The sequence below is a fragment of the Podarcis melisellensis genome (assembly GCF_964234715.1).
Source record: "Podarcis melisellensis genome assembly, chromosome: 5".
Lineage (NCBI taxonomy): Eukaryota > Metazoa > Chordata > Lepidosauria > Squamata > Lacertidae > Podarcis > Podarcis melisellensis.
Genome location: NC_138537.1, coordinates 70,004,099 through 70,029,233, shown reverse-complemented (window position 1 = coordinate 70,029,233; position 25,135 = coordinate 70,004,099). Strand labels below are relative to the sequence as shown.

The window sequence follows — 25,135 nt, the reverse complement described above, 5'->3', positions numbered from 1 at the left end:
AATATGTGACATTTTAGTGTATCTTTCATCTTTGTTGGAAGCCGCCCAGAGTGGCTGGGGAGACCCAGCCAGATGGGCGGGGTACAAATAATAAATTATTATTATTATTATTATTATTATTATTATTATTATTATTATTATTATTATTATTATTATATACCTTCTGGACATACTGCCCACCTTGAAATACATGTGGTTAGGGAGTTTGGCTTTCCCTGTTATGGGGCAAGTTGCTTTGCAGAAGAATGCTATTTCTTATTTATGGAGAGAAGTACAGCTGAAAAGTTCTCCATGAAAAAAGAAGACTTGGGGACAAACCACATGTCATGAAGGAAATCGAAGAATGGCCGTGCAATTCTAACAATAAGACCTATTGAATTCACTAGGGATTAGTCCCAGGTAAGCAGAGTTAGGATTGCAGCCGAACACTCCCAATGTTTACTTTTATTTTTAAACAAGTGTAAGGAACTCTGAATTTGATCAGAGCAGCTGTACTTGGGAAGAGAATGTTTAACTAGTCCCCAATCCAAATGCGCCCTCCCCCCAGCTGCTGTGGTAACATAATAATAAAGCCACTTCCGGACCTGGCCCAGGAGGTGGGGTTGCGAGCTTCACGCCCACCCCACGTGAGCGGGGGCTGGTTTCAGCCCCCGCGAGAGCAGGGGAATCCCGGCCGCGCCATCCACCCAGCCAGCCAATCGGGTGTCTGGGGGGCGGGGCGGGGCCTGCCCTATTTAGGGCCAGCATGGCCCGGGCTCGCCCTCTTCTCGCTGGCTAGCCCCCACGTTCCCCCCTCCCTCCCTTTAGGTAGGTAGGTTTCTGACTTTGCTATGGACTTCGGTCTGTCGCCGCAAGGGGCATGGTAGGAATTTTTCCCAATTGGCAATTTGCAGCCATTTGGTTTTTTGCCTACCTCATAGCAACTCGTCACAACTCCTCGGCATTGGCAGTTAGGCATTGGTAAGAAGGGGTTAAGAGGATGTGGGGGGGGGGAGGAACGCCATCACCTCCCCCCAGAGAATGAAGGGTGGTCCGGTAAAGGACTCTGGGGAGCGTAGCCCTGTCCGAAGCCTATGGAGGTGTGGGCCTAAGGCACGCCCCCCCCAGCTGTGAGGGGGGGGAGCTCCTAGTTGACGTGCCTCAGCAGGAGACTCCCCCACTATGGTGTTAACCCTTTCCATGTCTCCAGCAAATGGGCTGGAGCCGGATAGTCGATAGGACCAATGCCTAAGCCAATGCCTCTCATTCCTGAATTCAATAAAGTTGTGGCCTAATTCGCCTATTTAACCTTAAATTCTGGTGTCTGGTGTCTTTATCCTTGGTGGGGGGCGGGAACTCGCCACGCAATACATGGACCAAGTATTTATCATTGTCCCTTGTGGGGCTAATAGCAACTTGTAGAGACGATTTAGATCAGAGGAAGTGTTAAGCACCTTCAGCGCTGCTGCTCTTAACAAATTCAAACTGAATACCCTGACAAGACGTCATTAATGGAACATGAGCTCCCTTTCAGGCTAGATTTCAGAAACTGTTTCAGCAGGATGGTCTGCTCATGCAAATCAACTCCCTTTCCCTCCTTCCTTATCAGAAGCAAGGGCTGATTCAATACATCAAAGGTTTGCTGCATTCTTCAAATTGTACCTGTCTGTTGAGTACCGTAGATTGAACAAGTGGCCTCAAAGCCTACTGTAAGCAGCACTGCCTTTCAGATAAGACCAATCAGCCCAATCAGTTTAATTGGCCACACACTGTTTCTGCAACATCTCCTAGACAAAGCTCCAGGAAATCATGTAACAACATAGTACACAGCAGAGCAATTATGCAACATTTTGTGGTTGAAGCGCTGTCTGATCACGCAAAAGACATCTTTGCTAAGAGCCTCTTGCGACTTTCCCTTGCTTGGTTTTCACGTGTGAGCATGCCATCTCCTTTCCCTTTGTACTCTCTTTGATCTTTCTTTTCTTGTCTCCAAAGCTGCGCCATCTCGACTTACTATTATTTTATCTGGTTACTTTAATATTGCTATGTCAGAATCAAAGAGCATCTTTTAAAAGCACAGTTGAGAGAAAGGGAGAGAGAGAGAGAAAGAAAGCCAAGCACTGCATAAACCATTGGAGCTTAAGCTGATTGACATATCCACTTGACTCACAAACATAAGCAAATAAAATAAATAAACACCACGTGTCTCCTCCCTCGCCACCACACAAGCACACACACTTGTGCACAACTTGTGTAGTAATAAGCAAATCTACTTTCAGCTCCAAAAGTACCAGATGCCGAGAGAAAAAGCACTGGGATGACTGACAAGCACCTGGAGAGTTTTTCAAGTATGGGTTTCAAATGTTTGATGCAACACTGCCTTTTAACAAGTCCATCTTGCCTCAATATTCCCTACTCTGGCTGGCAGGGGCTTTCTGGTCTACCTCATTCCTGCCCAAGAGCCAATAATCGGAAGCGGTGGTAGCATCTGTTCAAGTGTGTTCTACCTCTGAGCTACAGCGTCTTTCTGCATTGTTAAATTTCAATTCCTCCCCCTCCTTTAAGGCTTCCCCACCAGTCCCAATTCTAGCAAGAGGCAGTGTGCTCAACTGCAAATTCTCTGGTAACCTAAGAGCAAAACCTGACTGCATCAAACAACTCTTTGCAACCTACTTTTTTTTCTGAAAGGAAAAAAAAATGTTAGAGGCTTTGATAATTAAGTGGTATATAAATCCTGTTAAACAAACAAATAACTGGCGGGGGCGGGAGGGTGGTCTGACGAAGTTTGCACGCTACAGACGGGATAATCTCCCAACCTGTCAAATCGATGCGTCACACGCGCGAGGCATACCCGCTTTCTCTCTCGGCCTCCAGGGGGCGCCCTCCGTTCGCGCTGCCCGCCCGGTCCAAAGCGCGCGCACCCCCCCCCCCGGGTTTGCGCATCTGGGCTGCTGAAATTTCCTGTGAGTTTTGCAACTCCCTCTCGGCTCTGCTTCGGGACTGCCCAGCTCCGGGCGCCAGCCGCCGGAGAGAGACCCACCCAGAGGGGACCGGCGAGCGGAAAAGGGATTTATTATTTACTATTCTTTCACCTCGCGCGGCATGGACCAGGAGGCAAGGAAGCGGCGAGTCCTGCCGCCGCCGCTGCTCCTGCTGACGCTTGCCTTGGCTCTCCCTCGAGGTAAGGGCAGGCGGGGAGCCTTGGAGGGCGCAGCTGGGTCTGCGCCAAGACCCGCGCATTTGCATTCCCACCGGGCTGGCCTGAGGGTCAAGGATTCCCGACGGGGATGGAGCCTCCACCCCCCCCCCTGCACTCTTCCCTGGGAGGCTACCTGGCTAGAGAGAGGCGCTTTAAAAAGCAGCGAGGAAGGCTGCTGCTAATGTGGGTTGGGTGGCAGGAGGGGTGTGGTGGGAGGAAACCAAATGGAGTTTCAATACCTTGTTGAAGCAACCTTCCTCCTTGCCCCACCTTCCTCACTGCGCTTCTTGCACCCAGGACAGGTGAGTGGGTGGGCATCATTTTGGCTTATCCCACCTCCATCCATCCCCAAACGGGTCTAAAAGCAGGGCTGGTTACTCTGAAGTATGTGCAGGATGCAGTTGTGGTGGTGCAGGCTGGTGGTGAATGAAGTTTGTCAACAGGTGAGGGATGTTCCAAAAAGAGCATCTTGGTGGCCCACAGGGATGCCTGTGCCAATCCGCTTGTATGAGTTGGAAGCCTTTGGAGCACCCACACACCTGTATCCTTACCTGCTTGGCTGTGTCTTTCTGGCTCTAGAGCTGGCCTTTTAAAAAATAAACAACCCCAGCTGTGTACATATTTGCATGTGTGGGGTTTGAAGTCCAGAGTTGGCTACAGACCAACTTTTAGGCCTTCAACTGGGTTTTTTTTATATCCCTCAGGTAACTTTACTGCAAGGCCGCTATGTCATATGTGATGCCTAAAGGGCTTTTTGCTGAATGCAGAGGAAACAGGATTGTTTTTTTTCCTAGTAACTGGGGCTCAGCTGAGATCACTGAAAAAATATTAAAGTCATTGATCCCTTGCAAATCATGTTTTAAGGGAGAGGAACAGCAAGGGAATAACAAGATTATTTCGGTTTACAATTGCTCCTCTCCTTTGCACAAGCTGTTGAAATAGTCAGCAAGTTAGCTAGCACAGTCTGACAGACAGCAATGGGCTTGCATCTGTGCAAGGCTACATCTTTGCTCAGCTGTGAATTCACTTGGTGGTGTTGAGCAAATAACTGTCTTTCAGTTCTGCATATATAAATGTAAATATTAATATTCTGCTTCTCAAGAGTTTTTATGAGGCTGAAGGAACTTTGCGTTAAAGGCATCTAACCAAGAGATAACAAATAACATTATATAACTCTGAATATTTGTTTAAAATGCAAACAAAACAGCTGCCCCCCCCAAGCACTTACTTATCTGATTGTCAAATTTTCCAAGAGGTTGAGAAAGAGCACGATGAGAACTGTGTAAGAAGGATGAGAAAACTACTTAACAGTGTCAGATCAATATTTTTCCTAAGGTGGGAGCATCAAATGCTCCCCTCCCCTGGTGCTTAAGACCAGCTGAGTTATTGTGGCATCTGAGGCAGAAAATACCATAACCGCCTTTCCCTCCTTGGCAGTAAAAATGCCACAATAGTTCAAGTACCGGGTCAAGTTCAAACTGTTACTACTTGTATGCAAAGCCTTTAACATCTAGGGACCAGTTTACCTGTGGGGTTGGTTCCCTCGATCCATATGTGCCCACTTGACTGTTTTGATCTCCAGAAAGGGCAACTGTTCCAGGTAACACATAATATTACTTACACTTTGGAACTCTCTGCCTATTGACTCCTTTTTGGCACCTTTTTGTTTAGGCAAGCCTATCCAGTAAGGTAGAAGCTACATGTCCTTTGAAACTTTTTTAGCTAATTTGAACCATCTTCTCTTGAAAGTTTTTTAATACCTGTTTTTAACTTACACACACACACACACACACACACACACACACACACACAGAGGAATTTTAATGTTTTGTTTTATACTTTTGTAAAAGCTTAGAGGTTCTTTTGTAAAAGCTTAGAGGTTCTTTTATGTTATTTTGTGGGGGGTTTTTTGCAATCAAGTAGTATAGAAATTTTGTTAAAATATATCATAATAATAAATTTAACAACTTGCTGCGCTTTCATGATACCCAGAATCAGCTGCCTGGTGGGAGGGCCAGCCCAGATTTCCTACAGTCTTAAGTTAGTAGCAGGAGTGGCTGGCACTATGGGGCAGGGCCATGGAACACCCCTTCCTGACGTCAGCTTCAATGATGCGTACCAGGATGGTGATGAGGCAGGGGGGTAATGAAGTTGGGGCTGCATGGGTGCATCAGCACCAAGGATGGATTAGCATCCCTGGAGCAGTTGCACATCTGTTTATTTATGAGCATTTCTATGCCACTTGATATTTCACGGCCCCTGTCCCCACACTGTCCCGGGAAGTGGTTGCTGTGAGCAGCTGGATGCATTCTAGAGCTTTGCCAGAGGGAAACAGACAAACAGAAATTAAAACACTCAGGCAGCAGCGCTGCAGCCCCCCTATCTGCCTTTGTGCTTACATTAACCCCTACCCCCCCTCCACCCACATTTGTATTTCATCTCCAATTTTTATGGATTCCCCCCTGTAAAATATGTATGCTGATGGAATGGATTTGGAACTGTTGTGGGTCCATTCATTTCTACCTTGTGTCCTGCCGCTTGCGGGCTTCCCAGAGGCAAGGACTATGAGGGGGTCTTCTTATATATTCACATGCGAGCCTATCCCTCCTGTTGTTGGTTGTTATCTGTCTGTCTCAAGAGACAATGGAGGAGTGCGCCTTTGCGGGTGAAGTCAAACCGTCAGAGTTATAGTGTCTGCTGTTGCTGTAGAGGCAGATATGGGAGAGACATGTTTTGTTGCAGCTGGGGCAGTTGAAGGCATCTGGTTGTGCTGCTGCAGATACATCATGGCTTTTTCTTCTCTCTGCGCTCCTTGCAGTGGTCATTCCTTTCCGGGTCACTCTGCTATGCATGCACGGCCTGACTGACTGCCTCCAGCCATTGTGGTCCTCTGCAAGGGATTCCCACACAGCGGGGCTGATGTTGCCAGCCTTCACGTCTTGCATGCTGATATCTTTGTAAGACAGAGGTGGTCTGCTAACAGGCCTAATACCTGAAGCCAGCGCCCCATAGAGCATGTCCTTGGAGAGCCTGCCATCTTCCATTCTGTGGACATGGCCAAGCCGGCATAGACCTTGCTGAGACAGGAATGTGGACATGTGGGCTTGGGAAAGTGTGTCTTTGCTTGAGACTCTGTCCTGCCATGTGATGCCCAAAATCTTCCTGACGCAGTGCATGTGGAAGGCATTGAGGCGTCACTCCTGGTGGTTACCCGTGACTTACTCCCATAAAACAGCATGCTCAACACACAAGCCTGGTAGGCCTTGATTGTTATTGGGTGTTAGTATCACATTCTCCCACACCCTTTTAGACAGGTGAGCCACTGCCGTAGCTGCCTTGCCAATACGCTTAGTACATACAGCATCATGTACTAAATACTTCCTTTTTGTTTTCCACTGGGTAGTCTTGTTGAGCCACTCATGGAATAAGCTCCCTTATCTAGAAAGTGGGAAAAGCTCTATTCGTAGATACCTGCAAATTCCAGACGTGAAAAGCTGTGGAAGGCATTCTGAATCTTAGAATCCCGTTAAACTGATTTTGTATTCAGTTTGCTGCCTTTTCTATTTCCTAGCAAGAAAGACCTCTTCATTAGAAGTGGCACGCCTTGCATCCTGACACTTAAAAGTGCTGGCTGAAATACAGGGAGGACGCCCTTCTTGTGCGACTTCCTTATTACGGTCCATGGAAAGGGGAAAAAGCCCCTTCACCGAGGGCATGTTTACGCTGTGTAGCATAAGGAACTACTTCATTAAGAGTTGCGCAACGGGTTCCGCATTTATTCCCTCTCCCTAGAGGGTGTGCAAACAATAGCTCTGGACAGGGAGCCGGAGCTCTCTAAGAGATATCAGAAAATTCCAACAGAGAATTCTCAGCATCTTCCTGGAACACGGAGAGGCAGTCATTCTATATACTAATGGCAAAGTCATTTTCCAAGTGCTGAACTTGAAGCACATCCGCACCCGGGAGGAAGATATCGGCATGCCTGGGGGAGTTTCCAAGGTTTGCAGAAATATAACATATATTTAAGGGGAACAACTTAGGTGGGTGAAAAGCTCCCAAGAACAGTTCAGTGAAGTCTGTGTATGCTCAGTGGCATAGAATGCTGACTGATTACAGGTGGTGGAGGAACAAGAATATCCTTTAAGAGAGCAGGTGTTTTCTTGTTTATGAGACAGGTGCTGTAGGGAGATGAACCATTTTGAGGGGAAAGTGGACTTATGCTAAACTACACACAATGTTTCCCCCAATTCTTCCCCCCTCCTCAAATTTTAAACTATGTCTTCTGTGTCATCTAAGTGAAAACTGACGCCACTAGTTTACTGACGTCTGTTACAGGGGAAGTAATAATTGTGGCTGCAAAGGAGCTTCCAATAAACTGTGCAAATATCCTTTCCTTACAGTGTTATCAACTTATATGCATGGGTTTCTTCCCCACCCCCTCTTCTGTCACCCTGAACTGAGATACCACTACCATATCATGCAGTGCCACACAATATTACTGTATTTAGACAACACCAAAAAAAGGTTAAGTGTTCATTGTAAGATATTTGGTTGATAGTCACACAGGCATTTTGACATTTGCCTTGCTCACTGCCATTTAAATATTCTGACATTTAGGTTTAATTAAGCCTAAGTCAAGGAAGTAAAATCATACTGTGTCCCAAAGATCCATGGAATATTAGCATCATCTGTGTTGCATTATTCGGCGAACTTAAACGCAATTAAGTCAGAAGTGGTGGGAGGGAGGCATGGTTTCACCCAAGACCTTTGTACCCTCATTTATGGTTAATTGTTCAATGAATTAATCATCAAGTTCACACACTCCCTTTTTAAAGTCAGCATATTCATTACTATTCCATTGCTTGCTGTCCATGCCATTGGGGGAAGTTTGACAGAAGACATCACAGGAGTGGCTTGCTCACCCTATCTCCTCAATTACTCCCCGCTCCCCAAGTTAGCCTATAAGATTAAATTGCAGTTTAATCTTCTTCTTTTTAAGTGTGCAAGATCTGTAATAGTGAAAACAAATTTTAGAGCTTTCTACAAATTAAGGAAATTCATTTGTCCCGGCCAGGGTCTTTTTTTCTCTCCATCTGGAGCTCAAAGAGGCCCTGCTCCAGCACCTCTCAGGTGGGCACCATTGCCATTTGAAGAGAACAAGGGAGAAGTTCATGGTGAGCTCCAGCACCTCTTTTTCTAGAAAAACAGCACTGCTCCCAACCTTCTCCAACTGTAAATTTCAATATAAAGCACCCAGGGATCCAATCACATTGCTGAAGGGGGAGCGGAATCCATTAAGTCTTGTGCCTTTTTGTTGTGCTACCTCAAATTTATCCAGTAGTCTCCTACAGTGTTGGGAAGATTTGAAGGAAGTACAGTGGTACCTCGGATTACAAATGCTTTGGGTTACAAACGCTTCAGGTTACAGACTCTGCTAACCCGGAAGTAGTACCTCGGGTTAAGAACTTTACCTCAGGATGAGAACTAAAATCGAGGCTCCATTAGCTAAAGTGGTACGTCAGGTTAAGAACAGTTTCAGGTTAAGAACGGACCTCCAGAACGAATGATGTTCTTAACCCGAGGTACCACTGTAGACAAAAACCCAGCACGGGGTGACAGGGGGGCTGCAAGAAGAGGCTTGCCTCTTCGTGCCATTCCCCCCCACCCCCCACAACTCTCTTCAATGACTTAGTGCTGCAGGGCTTCCTCCTGAGGCAGGAAGCGCTTGGTGAACTGCAGAATTATTCTGCCACTGGGAGAGGCAAGATATGAAACTTAACAACAACCTGCACACACCTTACAGCTCTAGCCATAAAAACCCCAAACAGGATGTTGCTGCAGGTAATTGAAAACATATTTTGTTGCTAATACCAGCAGACTCTTCAGATTTTTAAAAGCCAGAAGTTACTTAACCACATAGGGTAACAACAAAACAAAAGGATACTGCAGTTTTTAAAAAGCTGGTGGTTACAAAAGGGATGGAACACATTAAATCGGGGGCAGGGAAGCTTTTTCAGAGCCAACACCACAACTGCCTTTTTGTGGCCACATTCTCCTGGCGGGCAAGACGAGAGGCAAAAGTGGGAAGAACAATAGATGCAAATTTTATTTTTGTTACAGTAGTCTCTTGAGACACACAGATGCCAACAACTTCAACAACAAACACCTGTTATTGTCTTCTCCATCGAAGCAAGTTAGAGACATTATCAAAGTTCAGATTCCAGTCAGGCAAAAACACTTAAGGAAAGTGTCAAATAGGGATAGCTATGGGTGTGGCCTGAGGAAAGTGGGTGTGTTTGAGGGGGTTTCAGGCAGACGGGCCTGGAGGGTCAGATCCGGCCTCCCCGAGCCTCACCCCTGTGCTAAATGGATAGCCTTGCTGTACGCATGCTGCATTGAACTATTTCTAAGGCAAATTGCACCAATGTACCACTTAGGGGTGATTGATGTATCCAAATATTCCAAATGACCTGAATGCAGCTTTTATGCTGGCTATCCCAAGTACGGAACTGATCCGTAGCTGTTTATCCACCCACCGCCTCTCAGATGGCAAAAATATGAGTCAACAGGCAATCCTAAATATGCATACACTTAAATGAATTAACATGGAAATATGCAGCTGTTTTATATCCCTGCAGGAACTGACAACCCTTCTAGACAATCCAAATCAATTCCACATTAAGAGCTGCAGTTTATCAAGGTTCTGTGAACTACTCAATAGCAAACATTTGTCTGCGGTGATCCCTCCAGATAATATATATTTTTTTACTTTAAGAAGTCTGAGCCTTAACTGTTTCTAAAACTTAATGAGTTTTTAGCAATTTGGCCTTGAGGGGTGAGGTGAGGCCAAGAACTACAGCTGTTCCTTTTTTAAAAAGGAAAGTGGCTCTATTTAGGAATGTGGGTGAAGGTAGACACAAATATCAGTAAGCATGTCTTAAGACACTCACAAAACACTCTGGCTCATAGCTCCTCTTCTTCTTGGCTCATGTTTAATTGATTTCAGTGCAATGTAACTGTGAACTTTATAGCAGTTTGTGGCATCAGAAATATACCAGGTTATAGGCTCCTGAATGAAAAGGTCTGTTGGTGCTGTTGCACATAAAGGTGACCACCAATAAAAATATTCTGTGATCATTTATTTTTACTTTAATAAACGTACAGTTTCATTTGCACCAAAAGCCCCTGCTTCATTTGCCAGAATGTTGCACTCAGTGCAACTTTGTGAGTCACATTTTCTCTCGTGTAATGGAAACAATAATGCCTCTCTGTACTTGACCTACTAAGTTGAATCTCTCACATGCTTCTCTAACATTCTGCTTTCTTCCTGCAGCACAGTCAACAACCTTTAAAATCATCACTCCTTACGCGCTCTATATCTGCCCTGAGGGTCAGAAGGTCACCTTGACTTGCAAGCTCAGTGGGTCTCTGGCATCCCAGCATGACTCCATTTACAAATTTTGGTACTTCAGCAACCAGGGAGACCAGAGCTGCTCCCAGAAAAAACATGTCCGCAATGTCTCAGCAAAGGAGCTGCATCATGAACCGGAGAAGCACAACGGGCAGCATGTGAGCCACCATGGTTTGGAATTCTCCTCGGATCACCACGGGACGTTTCATGTCACCATGGCAAACCTTACTCTCAAGGACAGTGGGAACTACTGTTGCTACGTGGTAGAAGCTGAAAAGGAGCACAACAAAGCCCGTGCCAAGCAGCAGGCTCATGGTTTCATGGAACTTCGGATACAAAAAGGCAGGTGAACTTTGTACACAAAGCAGATATAGCTAAAGCCATCTTTTCGCCTGTTTCATATTCTCCTAGAACAGGGGTCAGCAAACTTTTTCAGCAGGGGGCCGGTCCACTGTCCCTCAGACGTTGTGGGGGCCCAGACTATATTAGGGGGGGAACGAACGAATTCCTGTGCCCCACAAATAACCCAGAGATGCATTTTTAAATAAAAGTACACATTCTACTCATGTAAAAACACCAGGCAGGCCCCACAAATAACCCAGAGATGCATTTTAAATAAAAGGGCACATTCTACTCATGTAAAAACACGTTGATTCCCGGACCATCCGCAGGCTGAATTGAGAAGGCATTTGGGCCAGATCCGGCCCCTGGGCCTTAGTTTGCCTACCCATGTCCTAGAATCACACATACAAACCTATTGGCATGGATGGTCTACACTAAGGGTGGTGGTATTCAACCAAGTTTTACTCAGAGAGAGTCCATTAATGGACTTAACTGATGTAAGAAACTGCATTATGCTGAGTCACATCACTGGCCCATCAAGTTGGCCCATTATTGTCTACACCGAATGGCAGCAGCTCTCCAGGGAGCCCTAACCTGGAGATGCCGGGGATTCGAACCTGGGACCTTTTGCATGCAAAGAAGATACTCTTATCATGGAGCTACATCCCTCCCTCAAGCCTAAAGTGCTTAGTTATATTCAATAAATTCAATTTTGCACTATGTGGAAAGCTTAGTCGAATGCCATCCTAACTATCAAAAGATGTAGACTACCAGTGTGGGGGTAATCAAAAGAGAAAGCTTAGAACTGAGCCAAACTGGGGACACTTCACACACACACACACACACACACACACACACACACACACACACACTTTGACAGTGATGAAAATGTCATTATCTGATGGTTTTTCAGATGTTGCTCCATAGATAGGCTTGCCCATTCAGAGTGAGTGCAATGTTGATCCAAGAAACATTGACCACATTGCCTTAACTGGCTTAGTGATGCTGTCACACAACTAACTGATTGGCTACATAGTGTGACATCATCATAACCCATGATTCCTGATAGGCTAAAAAGATTATTCTCAGGAAAATGAAAAAGTCACCCTAGTAGCAGCATGCTTAAAAACAGAGTATGAAGTGAATTTTAACACACACACACCCGAATTTATTCCTGTATTTTTAAGAATTGGGTTGCAACCTTATGCATGCTTTGAAGTTATAATAAGAGAATCATATATAATCATTTTAAACCAATAAAAATGTAGGAAGTCTCCCAAGACTTTGGGATTTGTCCGTTCTGTAGCGACTGGCTATTCAGACATAATGCTAACTCATAGTTTAATGTTACGAGAACGAGCCTAGCCTCCCGTAGCCTCATGCTCTCTTCTCTTTCCTCTCCTCTAGCATAGCTGTGAGGGGAATATCAAAAGCCTTTTTTATCTTTTGCTTTAGATTAATCGGTTTAGCAAAGCATGTCATCTGAACCTCAAACTGTGGTTCATCTTAACTTGTGAAAACAAACCAGTTTCATTAACTCTGATTGGACGTTTATCCGAAGGGAAAGCTTCCTAACTCCTCCTCGTGGCCACATGGGGGAGGAGGTGAAAGTGAACCAGGGCGGTATCTTCATTCTCACCCAAACCAGCACATTATGTTCATCCCTTTTTCAAAAGACCGCGCAAGAACCGACTTTCTAAGAAACTAACAACTATTTCTTTTATTTTACAGCAAATGCTACTTTCCCAAACTGCACACTTCATTCTGCTGCCAGCATGGAGAGTGAAAGTAAGACTACCTTTGCAACTCAGACAAATCGTTTTCTTTAAATGAGTGCAGATTGCATATTCTGTTTCTTTATTTGGTGGTTATTTATTTATTTATTATCTCATTACCTGTCTCCCTGCACGGCCTTACAGGCTCAGACTTGACCATCTTGCCTAATCCCCCATATTAGCCATTATCTCCTCCATTCTTTAGGCCTCATCTGATTTATTGCTTGCATGCATGTGAAGTAGCTTCCTGTGCACTATTAATCCGGTGGTTTCCTGCTTATCTCAAGATTCATATCTTTAGCAGCACTTTTTCTGAACAAACCTTCACTAACTTTTCCCTAACTCTCCCCAACCCTGCCCAGTTTATTTTGCCTGCCCCAAACTAACATTTCCTTGCCCCATATGTATTTATTGCAGACTGTAAGCCCTCGGAGGCAGTGCCTAAGGCATTATTGGTGTTCTATATATGTTAAATATTTGCTCTCTCACTTCAAAATGCAGCACAGGGGCTTGGTGGGAGGCAGACATCTATTACAGCAACAGAGGGTTGCAAATCCTAGTTGCACCTTGCTTTTGACGGGGCAGCCTCCCTTTCCCTGGGAAGAGCTGGTTGTAACTCTGGTGTATATTTTAGTGGAACTGCTGCATAGGAAGCTGCCAGATACAGATACAGGGTTTCCAGCAGGATTTCCTCAGTCACAGGATCATAGAATCACAGACTTGGAAGGGAGCCCAAGGGTCATCTGGTCCAACTCCCCGCACTGCCTGGAAATGTCCCACCTGGAAATATCAGAAGCTGGGACCTTCTGCATGCAAAGCAATGGCAACTGCTGGCAGCTCTTCCTGATGATTTAGGCCAAATATATATGTAGATTATTGGCATCTAAGGCTCTCTAGCATCAAGCACAAGGTGGAAGAAAGTTGTCATGTTGTAGTCCAGCTATAGTACATCATTTCATATGATGTACGTGGTTACAGTCATTCCCTCTTTCCAATGAGTAATGTCTTCATAAAGCTGAGCAAGAACTAACCTGGAGAAGTTCAGGGTTCAATTAACAGTGCGTATGAATAACGGAGGGCATTTGCAAAAAAAAAGATCAGACAGTAGCCTGTCATGAAGCGCAGGTTCCCTCTAATTTGTCTTAACCTATTTGCTCCGCACCTTGAATTCGTCTGCAAAAGTAAAATTGGAGGAAGTATTTGTTCCAAGGTGCTCATGAAGGACTCGAATCAAAAGTCCCCTGGTAGTAAAACCTTTGTGTTCTGATCTGCAGAGTTTGTTCTCATACAGTCATCATTAGCTGTATGGTATTTGAGCTTCCGTAGAAAGTAGCTGATCCCTTGTGACGATCTCTGAACAACCCAATGTAGTTGGAAAATAACAGGGACTTGGACAATGAAATAAGCGGGCAGTTCAAGGAAACAACAATAAACTGAAAGGACATTTTAGTATTTGTGCTGTATGTGGATATGCTTTGTTTGGAGAAACAGTGCTTTCATATTAGCACTGCCATACCTTGGCCTTACGGTAAGGACTGCAGTGTTTTCTTAATCACTGAATCATTAAATTGGAGGAGGCCCTTAGGATCATCTAGTCTAAGCCCCTGCAATGCAGGAAAATGCAGTTGTCCCATACAGGGCTCAAACCTGCAACCGTGGCATTATCAGCATTGCGCTCTAACCAGCTGAGCTATCCTTTCTTTTTGTTTTCACAATATTGATGACAAATTTATAAATATGAGCTAACAAATCTGTGGTAATGCTGCTACAGGTGTTTACAGATCTTATATCATCATTGAATAAAAGACTGCATGAGATTAGTGGAACTTCTGTGGAACTTCTGATAACAAAACACTTTTTGAAAAAGGGAACAAAAACCTGCTGTCAGACATGTTCCTAAAGCAGCTCCGAAGGTCCTAGTGAAGTTGTACCTCCTAGCCAAATTTAGGCCAGGAGCTCACATCTGCTTTCTTAGTTTGTCCTTAATGGTTCAGGGTGGGAGCTTTAAGAACCTCTTTGTTCTACACTATATTCCACATCTTCAAAAACAAAGCTTCCATTTCCCACACATGCTGGGAAACATAGCTTATTACCAGACTAGAGGCAATTTTAAATCTCTGGAGATTTCTAGACAACATGCATAAAGACAGAGCTTGACTTCCTACAGTTCCAGCAAACAGCACTGAGGGCCAATTTATACAATCACAAAATCAAGTAGGGAAGTTTTTCAAGCAGCAAATGAGTCAAGTTGCACGTTTCAATTGCCACCACCTCCCTTTCCAGGAAAAAGTCTCTAGGAAAACATCCCCTCATTGGCATGTTCCTGTATTACACATGCAGGAGATCTCATTTTTGTGGAAAAATATGCAGTCCTTCAAATTGCAGCCTGATGTGAATTTGCCTAAGGAAGTTTTCCACCCTTGCTCATGGGAGTTGAATAAACAGGTCTTGACTCTTGTTCTGCATCTTACACATATTACTGAACTTATTCCAGCCCAACTAATTCTGACACTTTTCTTCTCCCTACAAGTTTTGGCATCTAGCTATTTATTTTGTTCGCTAAATATGTGGTATCTTTAATTTTAAAAAGGACCGGAGAGTAGAACTTCATCTTGTTGCAGAAAAACCAGACAAACTCTGAGCTTCAGGTTCTCACTGTTCACTAACTTGGCTGATTCATTACTGGAAGCTGTACATATACTTGTCATAGGTGCTATAACTACTTGGAAGCAGCTCTGTGTGAATGAAAGCTGCTCTTTCACTGCGATTCGGCAATGCTTAGAACATTTTTTCTCCCTTCTCTTTCTCAGTCAGTCAGCTGTGTTTCAACAAGTCTAACTCATACTAGTCATATCTGTTTCGAGACAGATCTGTCCTGTCTATAATCTAGACACTATTTAATATCTGTAAATAAAAATAGGCTGTTGGCATGGAATTTGCATTTACCTATCAGGCTTTGGGTTTCACTGCCTTGATTAAATCTGCACAGATGCAGAGTAAATAGTATTTGCTGGACTAAAACACAGCTTGCCAAGTCAAGTTGTAAGCTGATAAAGGTTTAGGAAGTTGTGGTCTAGCACATGAAGCAGAGAGCTTTGCATGCAATTAAATGTCATTAGCTTATCATGAATCTGAGCCCAAAGGGCGATGAAACTACCAAGTGCCTTTGCATTCACTTTGGATCAAGTCCAGTATTTGCAATTACAGCAGTGTCCCCCCCCTCCTTTTTGTACTGGCAAAAGGGGCTGAACAAAATATCTTGTTCAAGCATTTTTGAAGAAATTTGGAATACCCTTCAAAATATCATACATAATTTTTTAAAATTTCCCCAAACTTGCCAATTTGAGTAAATAAATACAAGTAGGCATCTATAATAAAATAGTAATAATAGTAATAGTAATAATTTCTTTTTCTTTTTCTTTTTATTAATACCCCGCCCACCTGGCTGGGTTTCCCCAGCCACTCTGGGTGGCTCCCAATAGAATATTAAAAACACGATAAAACATCAGGCATTAAAAACTTCCCTAAACAGGGCTGTCTTCAGGTGTTTTCTAAAAGTCAGGGAGTTGTTTATTTCCTTGACATCTGATGGGAGGGCATTCCACAAGGCAGGCGCCACCACCGAGAAGGGGGGGGGTAATCTGGTAATCTGGGGGATAATCTGTATGTAGCTGATGGATTTTCATTAATAGGAAAATATTCATTAGTTAAAATTATATAAAATGAGTATTTTCCTATTATTTACACATGCAGTCTCATTTGTATGCTGGGATCAAATAGTGTGTTTATATTTAAATTTGTTACGTTTTAATAACATAAATAAAATGTTTAGTTCCTTTTACGTCTACGAAAGTTTCTTGCTAAACAATAACCAGTGGTGTTTATGTATTTTGGACCACAAGTGATTAGAACTGCCATCTTTTTCAGGGCTCCAGTGCCCTCTAAGCTGCATAACAGGTGTAACATCAACAAACTGAGCTCTCATTATTAAGCAGTGGTTTGACATAGCAGACGAAGCAGCAATTTCTCCAAAGCAGCTCTTTATTTGTAAGCTGGAACTGAACTGAACAGCAAACAGCTCAGCCGGCCTGCTTTTATAGGCAGCCAGCTGTCAGCATTGTAACAACAACCACCCAGGGTTTCCCGCCTAAATTAACTGACGTGGACCTGAGGGAAAACTATATACATGATACCCCTGGTGGCCAGGGTGAGAACTTCAATACATAACTCTCATCATTTCACAGAATCATAGAATTGTAGAGTGGGAAGGGACACCCCCCCGCCCGGGGTAATCCATTCCAATCTCCTGCAACGCAGGAATCTCAACTAAAGCATCCATGACCCAAGGCCATCCACCCCTCTGCTTAAAAACCACCCAAGGGAGACCGTTCCACTGTCGAACAGCTTTTACTATCTGAAAGTTCTTCCTGACTTCATCTCCACGTCAGGAGCAACCACTTCTCTATAACATTTCAGTCTGACAGAAAGCAGTGCAACTATATGAAGAACCCAGTAGGCAATAATATAATTGCCCTAGGTTTATATACAACTACATTTGTTATCTTTCTCAAATGCTCGAGACATTTCTTTTCATCTGAATAATGATTAAAGGTAAAGGGACACCTGACCATTAGGTCCAGTCGTGACTGACTCTGGGGTTGCGCTGCTCATCTCGCTTTATTGGCCGAGGGAGCCGGCATACAGCTTCCGGGTCATGTGGCCAGCATGACTAAGCCGCTTCTGGTGAACCAGAGCAGTGCACGGAAACGCCGTTTACCTTCCCGCTGGAGCGGTACCTATTTATCTACTTGCAGTTTGACGTGCTTTTGTTACAGCCTTGTAAAATGGTTAAGGGACATTCGACTAAATTTTGATGGAGCACCACATTTCTGAAATAATGAAAATCCACTTCGTTACACAGGAATATTATAATATTGTGGCAAAGGCAACAACACTTTTAGTATAAAGGAATTGCTTTCCTATTCAGGGCATTTTGACCTCATATCTAAACCACCAAATTCACACCCAACAGCCTCCAGCAATGAGAATAATCTTTCTGCTCGCTTGATGATGTGACTCTCTCTGTTTCCTTGCTCTTTTTCAGATGTCACAGCAGCTGCACTTGCAACAGGGGCCTGCATTGTGGGCATTCTGTGCCTTCCCCTCATTCTGCTCCTCATTTACAAGCAGAGAAAAGCAATCGCTAACAGGCGTACGTATCAAAACGTTTCCCTCCTCTTCCTCACCCCATCCCGTCTTGATTTATTTCTCCTTAACAGGCTTAGTATTCGGTGCAAAGTGACACACATACGTATCTGGTTCTTCTCCTCTGTGTCCTTTCAAGAGCACGGGCGCTAATATGAAAATATTTGTGCTATTGCATTAATGATACCAAGCCATTTACGGTGAAAGCAGAATTGCATCTGGGAGGTCATGTGTGTGTGTGTTTTGAAGTACTATACATTGGTGATAAATTTCATGGCAATGGCAGTAGTCCTTTCGTTAGCTCTTCCCTTTCACATGCTGGAGTGAGCAGGACCTGTTTTGCTTCACAGTAGGCAGAAGGGAAAGGCAGCTGAGGGGCTTGCAGCAAAGTTATGCCTGCATCCTATTTGCTGCCGGAGAGCTGTTTAAAATGTATTCATGAGCTCTGGATTTGAACTTGGAAATCCTAAACGTGAAGTTGTGTGGCGTGGCACAGCACTGATTGCTTTGAATACACAAGCAAAAATGTTTCCCTAAGCCATTCCTGGCCTTTTTTCTGACTTACACCACTTCCTATTGCCCACAAGAAGCAATGAGCAGAAAGCTGCTACATACGTTTTATTTATTTCACAACGTTCATATATCGCTCGATTGCGGTAAAACGTCAAAGTGGTTTGCAAAAAGAATAAAGCCATAAAATTGTCCATAAAAGCGGTTAATCGAGTATTTTAAACATTCAGAAATAATTAAAACCCTCAATAAACAAGACCAGATTAAAACACACCTTGGCTTCTGCATGTCTGGATAGGCTTCTCTGAATGAAAATGTTTTTAGCAGGCTCTGAAAAGAGTACAGCAAAGGCACCTGCCTAGGGTTGCCATATTTCAAAAGGTGAAAATCTGGGCACAAAAGTTGCTGAGCTTCTTTTAAGCAAAATCACACACACACAAAATTGATGTATTTCAGCTATTTATTTTTTTTTAAGGAAAATCAGCAAAAACAGCACTGCTGACATGGATTGCCATGCGTCCAGATTTTCCCAGACATTTTCCCAATTTCTGCCCAGAAAGTGCTTCTGACTGCAGTATTCCGGGTATGTCCAGGAAATTCCGGGCATATGGCAATCCTACACCTGCTTGCAATCAATAGGCAGGGAGTTCCAAAGTGTGGGAGCCGCCGCACTAAAAGACTGATTTTTTACAAGTGTGGAACAAGTATTATGTGGCATCTGTAACTGTGACAGCACCACAGATTGAAGCAGGTACGGTGATCTTGCAAGGCAACTGGTCCCAAGCTAGTAAAGGCTTTGTATGCCAATAAAACTAGGCCATGAACTTGGCCCAGATTGGCAGCCAGTGCAAGGCTCCGAGAAGAGCTCTTATATACTGATAGGTTCTTACTCCTGCCACAGTATTCAGCAGTAATTACAGCCTCTGAGTCAAACATAAGGGAAGCCCCCCCCCAATATCTTACAGTGTTTCCGTTGCTGAATTAGTTTAAATAAAACAAATATTTGTGTGACGTCTATTCTGCCCCAGTTCTGCGTATTAGGAGTTGTTCTGATTAAAAGCCAACATTCCAGCTCTCTATTTAGCAGCCTGTCAGCTGCTTTCATGTTGCAGGCATAGCAGCTTCTCCACCCTCGTTGGACTCCTGTTTATACACATTTCTCGGAAAATGGGTGGCTGGGAGGAATTGGCGGAACGAAAGGGCAGGGTTGGTTAACGAAGCACCAGCGTGTTAAATTGTACTGGGGTGTGGCATAGTGCTCTGTCGCTACTTAGAAATTGCATCATTTCTGTAATAGTGCGTTCATATTGGGCCAGAATGCTGCTGCATGTTTTCTTCTTTCTGAGTTGCATGGAGCAATTGTGCTTGCACACAGGCAACTGGAGAACCGGGAGTGTCTTCTTCCTTAGCATTGTTCTATGCCAAAGGGCGATGTCTCACTACAAAAGAAAAATGAGCCTCTCTACCTTTCCGTAATGCCAGTTGCTTCTGTTACTTACATAAACTAATGATGCAATAAAATTAGCTAGAACACACCAAACATTTCTGTTTGGGATTATTTTTTTTAAGTGCAAAATTATAACAGGATGAGCCCTCACCTTTCTTAAGTGTAAATAGATGCACACTCATATACTGACAAACAACAATTTGGGATCACTGCAGAATTTGGCTTGTCTGAAGTCTTCAAAAGTTCAGGGCATTTTTTACATACAATGGTACCTCGCAAGACGAATGCCTCGTAAGACGGAAAACTCGCAAGACGAAAGAGTTTTTCGTTTTTTGAGTTGCTTCGCAAGACGAATTTCTCTATGCGCTTGCTTCGCATGACGAAAACGTCTTGCAAGTTTCAATGCATTCCTATGGGAATTTGGTTTCAATGCATTCCTATGGGAATCAGTGCTTCGCAAGACGAATAATTTGCAAGACGAAAAAACTCGCAGAACGAATTAATTTCGTCTTGCGAGGTACCACTGTATAAGGTTTAGAGAGACTTGTAACTTAAATCTGTCTACCCTGGGTCAAATCCCCATTGGGACTGATTGCTTTGCCTTGATTTCAGGACATTCACATTGGAATGCACAGCCAGCAGGGCTAATGCCTGGAAATACATTAGCTTGAGGTGTGAAAAAGACGTGTGTTTTTTAAACTGTGGAACAACCTTCTTCCATTTCATATAAATATTACAGTTTCATTCAGTATGAACAGTGTGGTTAAATTTCAGCAGCTGCCTAGTTCCTTCTACAGCTTAGCTGTAAGAAGTAGAGGAATGAAAGCATTAACATCTGGAGCTAATTAGACTAACTAATGTACAGTTAATTGGATTTCTTTTTTTTAATTCCCTCATCTTTTCAAACCTCATTTTAGGCACTGAAGTGAGATATATCCAGTGCTTTTTTGCGGGGGGTATGCAGGGGTAAACATACCCCTAAACATTTTGTGAATCTTTGTACTTTTGTCCATTTACTATATTTATTTCCCCCGATTTGAACTATAAAATGGTGATTCAAAATGAGAGTACCTCTAAACATTTTTTAAAGAAAAAAAGCACTGGGTATGTCCCCACCCCAGCTCCATTTTAATACTACCCTAGCTGCTTTCATTGTGCAGAGTTCCAGCAAATGTTTCTTGGATGTAAGAATTCAAACACAGTGGATTGCCTCACATTCTGAGGTTCAGAACTCTTACATTGCAGAAGTTGCAGAGTACATCAGAACACACTGGTTGCCTTCTAACAGATATTGTACTTTTGAGGGGATGGGAGGAGGCGAAACGGGGAACTTCTTCAATTCCACTAAATTACCATGACACACTTGTAGCAGGCAAAACATACTCAATGACACTCCTTCTGTATTGCTTGGAGGGCGAGCCCCACACTAAGAGTTTTCCAACTCTTGCTACCACCTAGGAGCCAGAGGTCTCAGAGAAAGCTAGCCCTAGCTAGTCTAAGAGACCTTCTATTCCACTTTCATTCTGATTCTTCTCTGCCTTGAATAGAATGAAGCAGATTTCAATCAAATGCCCATTTTTAAGTTAAGAGCTATATTCAGGAACCAAAGAAGAAAGGTGATTTTCCTGAATAGTTTAGGTCCGTCTTGTGCAGGTTGACTAAGCAGTCTCTAGAGGACTGTCTTGCAGGCTCTGCCCAATCTAGCTGCTGTGCGATGACTGAGTCAGCTCACACGGCCTAGTCTCCCCCTGGCTCCTTAATAAGCTTGGTTTGGAGCCTTGCTTCAATTCACCTCACTGATGCGCATCACATAGGCCTAGTTGAAGGTAATCAACTAATGGATTCCTCCACCCTTGGAAAGGAAAGGAAAGGAAAAGAAGAGGGTCCAATCTGATCTCTCTTTAATATTAGGGCTCGGTTTCTGAGAGCTCTACAAAGAATATACTCTCTTCCATTTCAGTTACACAATGAATCTAGTTACTATAAGTAGCAAATAAGGAGGAAGTTACTCTTCTTGCAAAAACAGGTGCTTTTAGACTCAGCAAAGGACTAGTGTTTCAGTTGCTGTACAAAAAAAAATGTGTAGAAGAATGAAGAAAATGCTAGCAGGAAATACTAAAAAGTGCAAACAGAGGGAGTAGGAGAGAAGCAAATTTTGTCAAATAGAAAAATGAATGTCAGCAACATATACAAGTTGGATACGACCCCGTTTAATTATGCCGAACAATTTCTAGTCTCAAAATAAATTGCAGAAAGACCCCAATTTTTAAAATGTATTTTTTAAAAAAATCTTTTTGAAGAATTGTGAATACGAAGTTTCTCTGAAAGAGTAAATTGTTTAATATTAAATAATCTGAATATGGGGGACGTGGGTGGCGCTGTGGGTAAAACCTCAGCGCCTAGGACTTGCCGATCGTCAGGTCAGCGGTTCGAATCCCTGCGGCGGGGTGTGCTCCCGTTGCTGAGTCCCAGCGCCTGCCAACCTAGCAGTTCGAAAGCACCCCCGGGTGCAAGTAGATAAATAGGGACCGCTTACTAGCGGGAAGGTAAACGGCGTTTCCGTGTGCTGCGCTGGCTCGCCAGATGCAGCTTGTCACGATGGCCACGTGACCCGGAAGTGTCTTTGGACAGCGCTGGCCCCCGGCCTCTTAAGCAAGATGGGCACACAACCCCAGAGTCGGACACGACTGGCCCGTACGGGCAGGGGTACCTTTACCTAATCTGAATATAAACACATCAGTCCTACAGTTAAATATCTAAACCAATACAGTGACTTCAAGTTAAAAAAGGCTTTTAGATATAATTGAAGAACGAATACGGCAATTTCTCTCATACGAATATGTGCACTCCAACTACTAAACAGGGGCATTTAACGGTCTTCTCATGAAAATAAATATTTCCAGTGTACTCAAAAACTTAACAAATATTGCTTCACCCTATTAGTCATTCTAGTTGTTTGTGACATTGTTTTCGTGAGGGTGAGTGCACCCGGGCCAAAGCAGAGTGAATCAGAAAAAGAGCATTACACTCGAAAGAAAGAGAGACAACGATGAGCAGTGCACAGCTTATTCGTTTCTCATACTTAATTTCACAAACTGCAATGGCTTCTGGTCCTAAGGGTCTCAGGAATCAACCACCTGACGTCACAATAATGTCGAGTGAACCATTTTCGCAAGGGGTGGTTTGAAATCAAACCACATAGGCAAAGGCACATACTCTGCAAGCCTCAATGATCAGCTGCACAGGGACTGCAAACACCCTTTCGGCACAGCTGCAGCTTTACCTGCCCCCACACCTGTAGGGCAGGCGGGCATGGCTTAGTCAAACAGGCAGGCATGCTGGGCCTATTAAGGACTGTGGGGTGGAGGTTCCCAACCTCTAATTTAGAAAACGCGTGAGGGAATGCCAGTGGAAAGCTCCATTTAAATTGGTATTTTCCTCTCCGATGCCTCCTCATGACGTAAATCGCTGATTTAAATTACCTTTGCTTTAAATCCACCCTGATGGGCTGCTTCACAAAGTTCTGTCACTGTATTTATGGCAAATACATTAACCGCTTGCACCAAATCACGCTACCCCACCAAAGAAGAAACTCCCTACAGTCAGAAAGAGAAAAATCTCTCTGTCTAGGAGAACACACAGCTATATGTTTATTTGTTTGTCCTTACAGAATGATAAAATACGTGGTTCCAGAACTCCGCTCCCACCTGTCCCACAAGCCCCTTTTGCCAATGTGTCTCAATCCACCCACTGCAGCAAAGCAGGATGTTAGTTTCTTTAGTCCAACTGCAGGTAGAGATGGAAAGGGGGCAAAGTGGCCGTAGGAGCATTGTCCCTCTTGCTGTTTTATAGCTTTAAAGGGAAATCTTGTCTCTGAGTCGATACGTGACAACCCTGTCCAAAACACAGAGTCTAAGGCGTGCTCTGGATTTCCTGTGCTATCAGCAGTTAGCAATTGCAACATGGTCAGAATATACATGCACACTTACTTGGAAGTAAGCTGTATTGAACTCCCCTGTGTCAAACAGGCGTAGGACGGGTCACGCTTTTAAATTAGAAAAGTTGGTAACGCTTTCAACAATTAGAAAAGTAAAGCAAGCTAGTTCCTTTTTTAAACATTTAGTATACTGAATATTTTTGTAATAAGAGCAATAACATTACCAAACTTCTCGGTTATTTATTTTAAAGCCTTCATTGGTGCTGTTTCGGGAAAAAGGTATTCAGAATCAAGCTCCCTGTGAAGTCATGTGCCTTTTATTAGAGTCACGAATTGCAACACATTCCTGATGATTAGCTCTATTTTTTTTTTTAAATAATTTTTATTAAGATTTTCCAAATTAAAACAAATAACATCCAATTCATAAACTTTTTTCCAATATCCAGGACTTCCCCTCCCCACCCCCTCTTGTGTTCCAAATCTTCCAAAAAAACAATAAAATTCAACAAATTCCTATTCCCAAAATACACTCATCCTCATTAACTTAATTTATCCAAATTTCCATCCCCTAAGGTCGATCTATTCCCTTCCACGAGTTCCCCCCTTTCAAATATAATACAAATAATAATAAAATAAAAACAAATAATAGTTTTACAACCTTTGGATTCCAAATTTCCCTCCCCTCTTTCCCTGTTGCATTCCTCCTATCCCTCCACTTCTAACTTCTTCCTGAAGATCCCACATTTCAATAAATCCACATCCCTCTGGTCCTTTACCGGCCTTTTTAAATTGCAAGTGTCCAATCATAAAAGGGGTCTATCAATAAAAAGGGGGCCCATTTCTTCTATCCAGATTTTTATAACCAGGAGTAAAAACCCCAAATTTATATCCATAAGCTTGTCAAATCTGGATATCCCAAATGTTCCCACCCCAATTCTATCCTATTCTTATTATTTCTTTGTTCTTGCCAGTCCAATCTTAAAAGGGGTCTGTCAAAAAAGGGGCCCATTTCCTCTATCCAGACTTTTATAACCAGGAGTAATATCTCCAAATTTATATCCATAAGCTTGTCAAATCTGGATATCCCAAATGTTCCCACCCCCGTTCTGTCCCATTCTTGTTGTTTCCTTGTTCTTGTCAGTCCAGTCTTAGGAGGAGTCTATCAAAAAGGGGCCCATTTCTTCTATCCAGATTTTTGTAACCAGGAGTAAAAACTCCAAATTTGTAACCATAAGCTTGTCAAATCTGGATATCCCAAATGTTCCCACCCCAACTCTGTCCCATTCTTATTGCTTCCTTGTTCTTGTCAATCATTCTCTTCCTTTTTACT

At 43.5% G+C, this 25,135-nt stretch overlaps 2 protein-coding genes across 3 annotated transcripts in view; one reads left to right on the top strand and one right to left on the bottom strand.

The window, feature by feature from the left end:
- The window catches only part of CDH23 (cadherin related 23), a 366,100-nt gene that overhangs the window by 46,560 nt on the left and 294,405 nt on the right, over positions 1–25,135 (bottom strand). The window lies entirely within an intron of this gene.
- Positions 2,928–25,135, top strand: part of VSIR (V-set immunoregulatory receptor) — a 29,640-nt gene continuing 7,432 nt past the window's right edge. The window contains exons 1-4 of the mRNA XM_081913204.1: positions 2,928–3,160; positions 10,512–10,931; positions 12,663–12,719; positions 17,811–17,918. Coding sequence (XP_081769330.1) covers positions 3,082–3,160; positions 10,512–10,931; positions 12,663–12,719; positions 17,811–17,918 — 664 coding nt within the window. The 5' untranslated portion in view covers positions 2,928–3,081. The remainder of the gene's footprint in view (positions 3,161–10,511; positions 10,932–12,662; positions 12,720–17,810; positions 17,919–25,135) is intronic.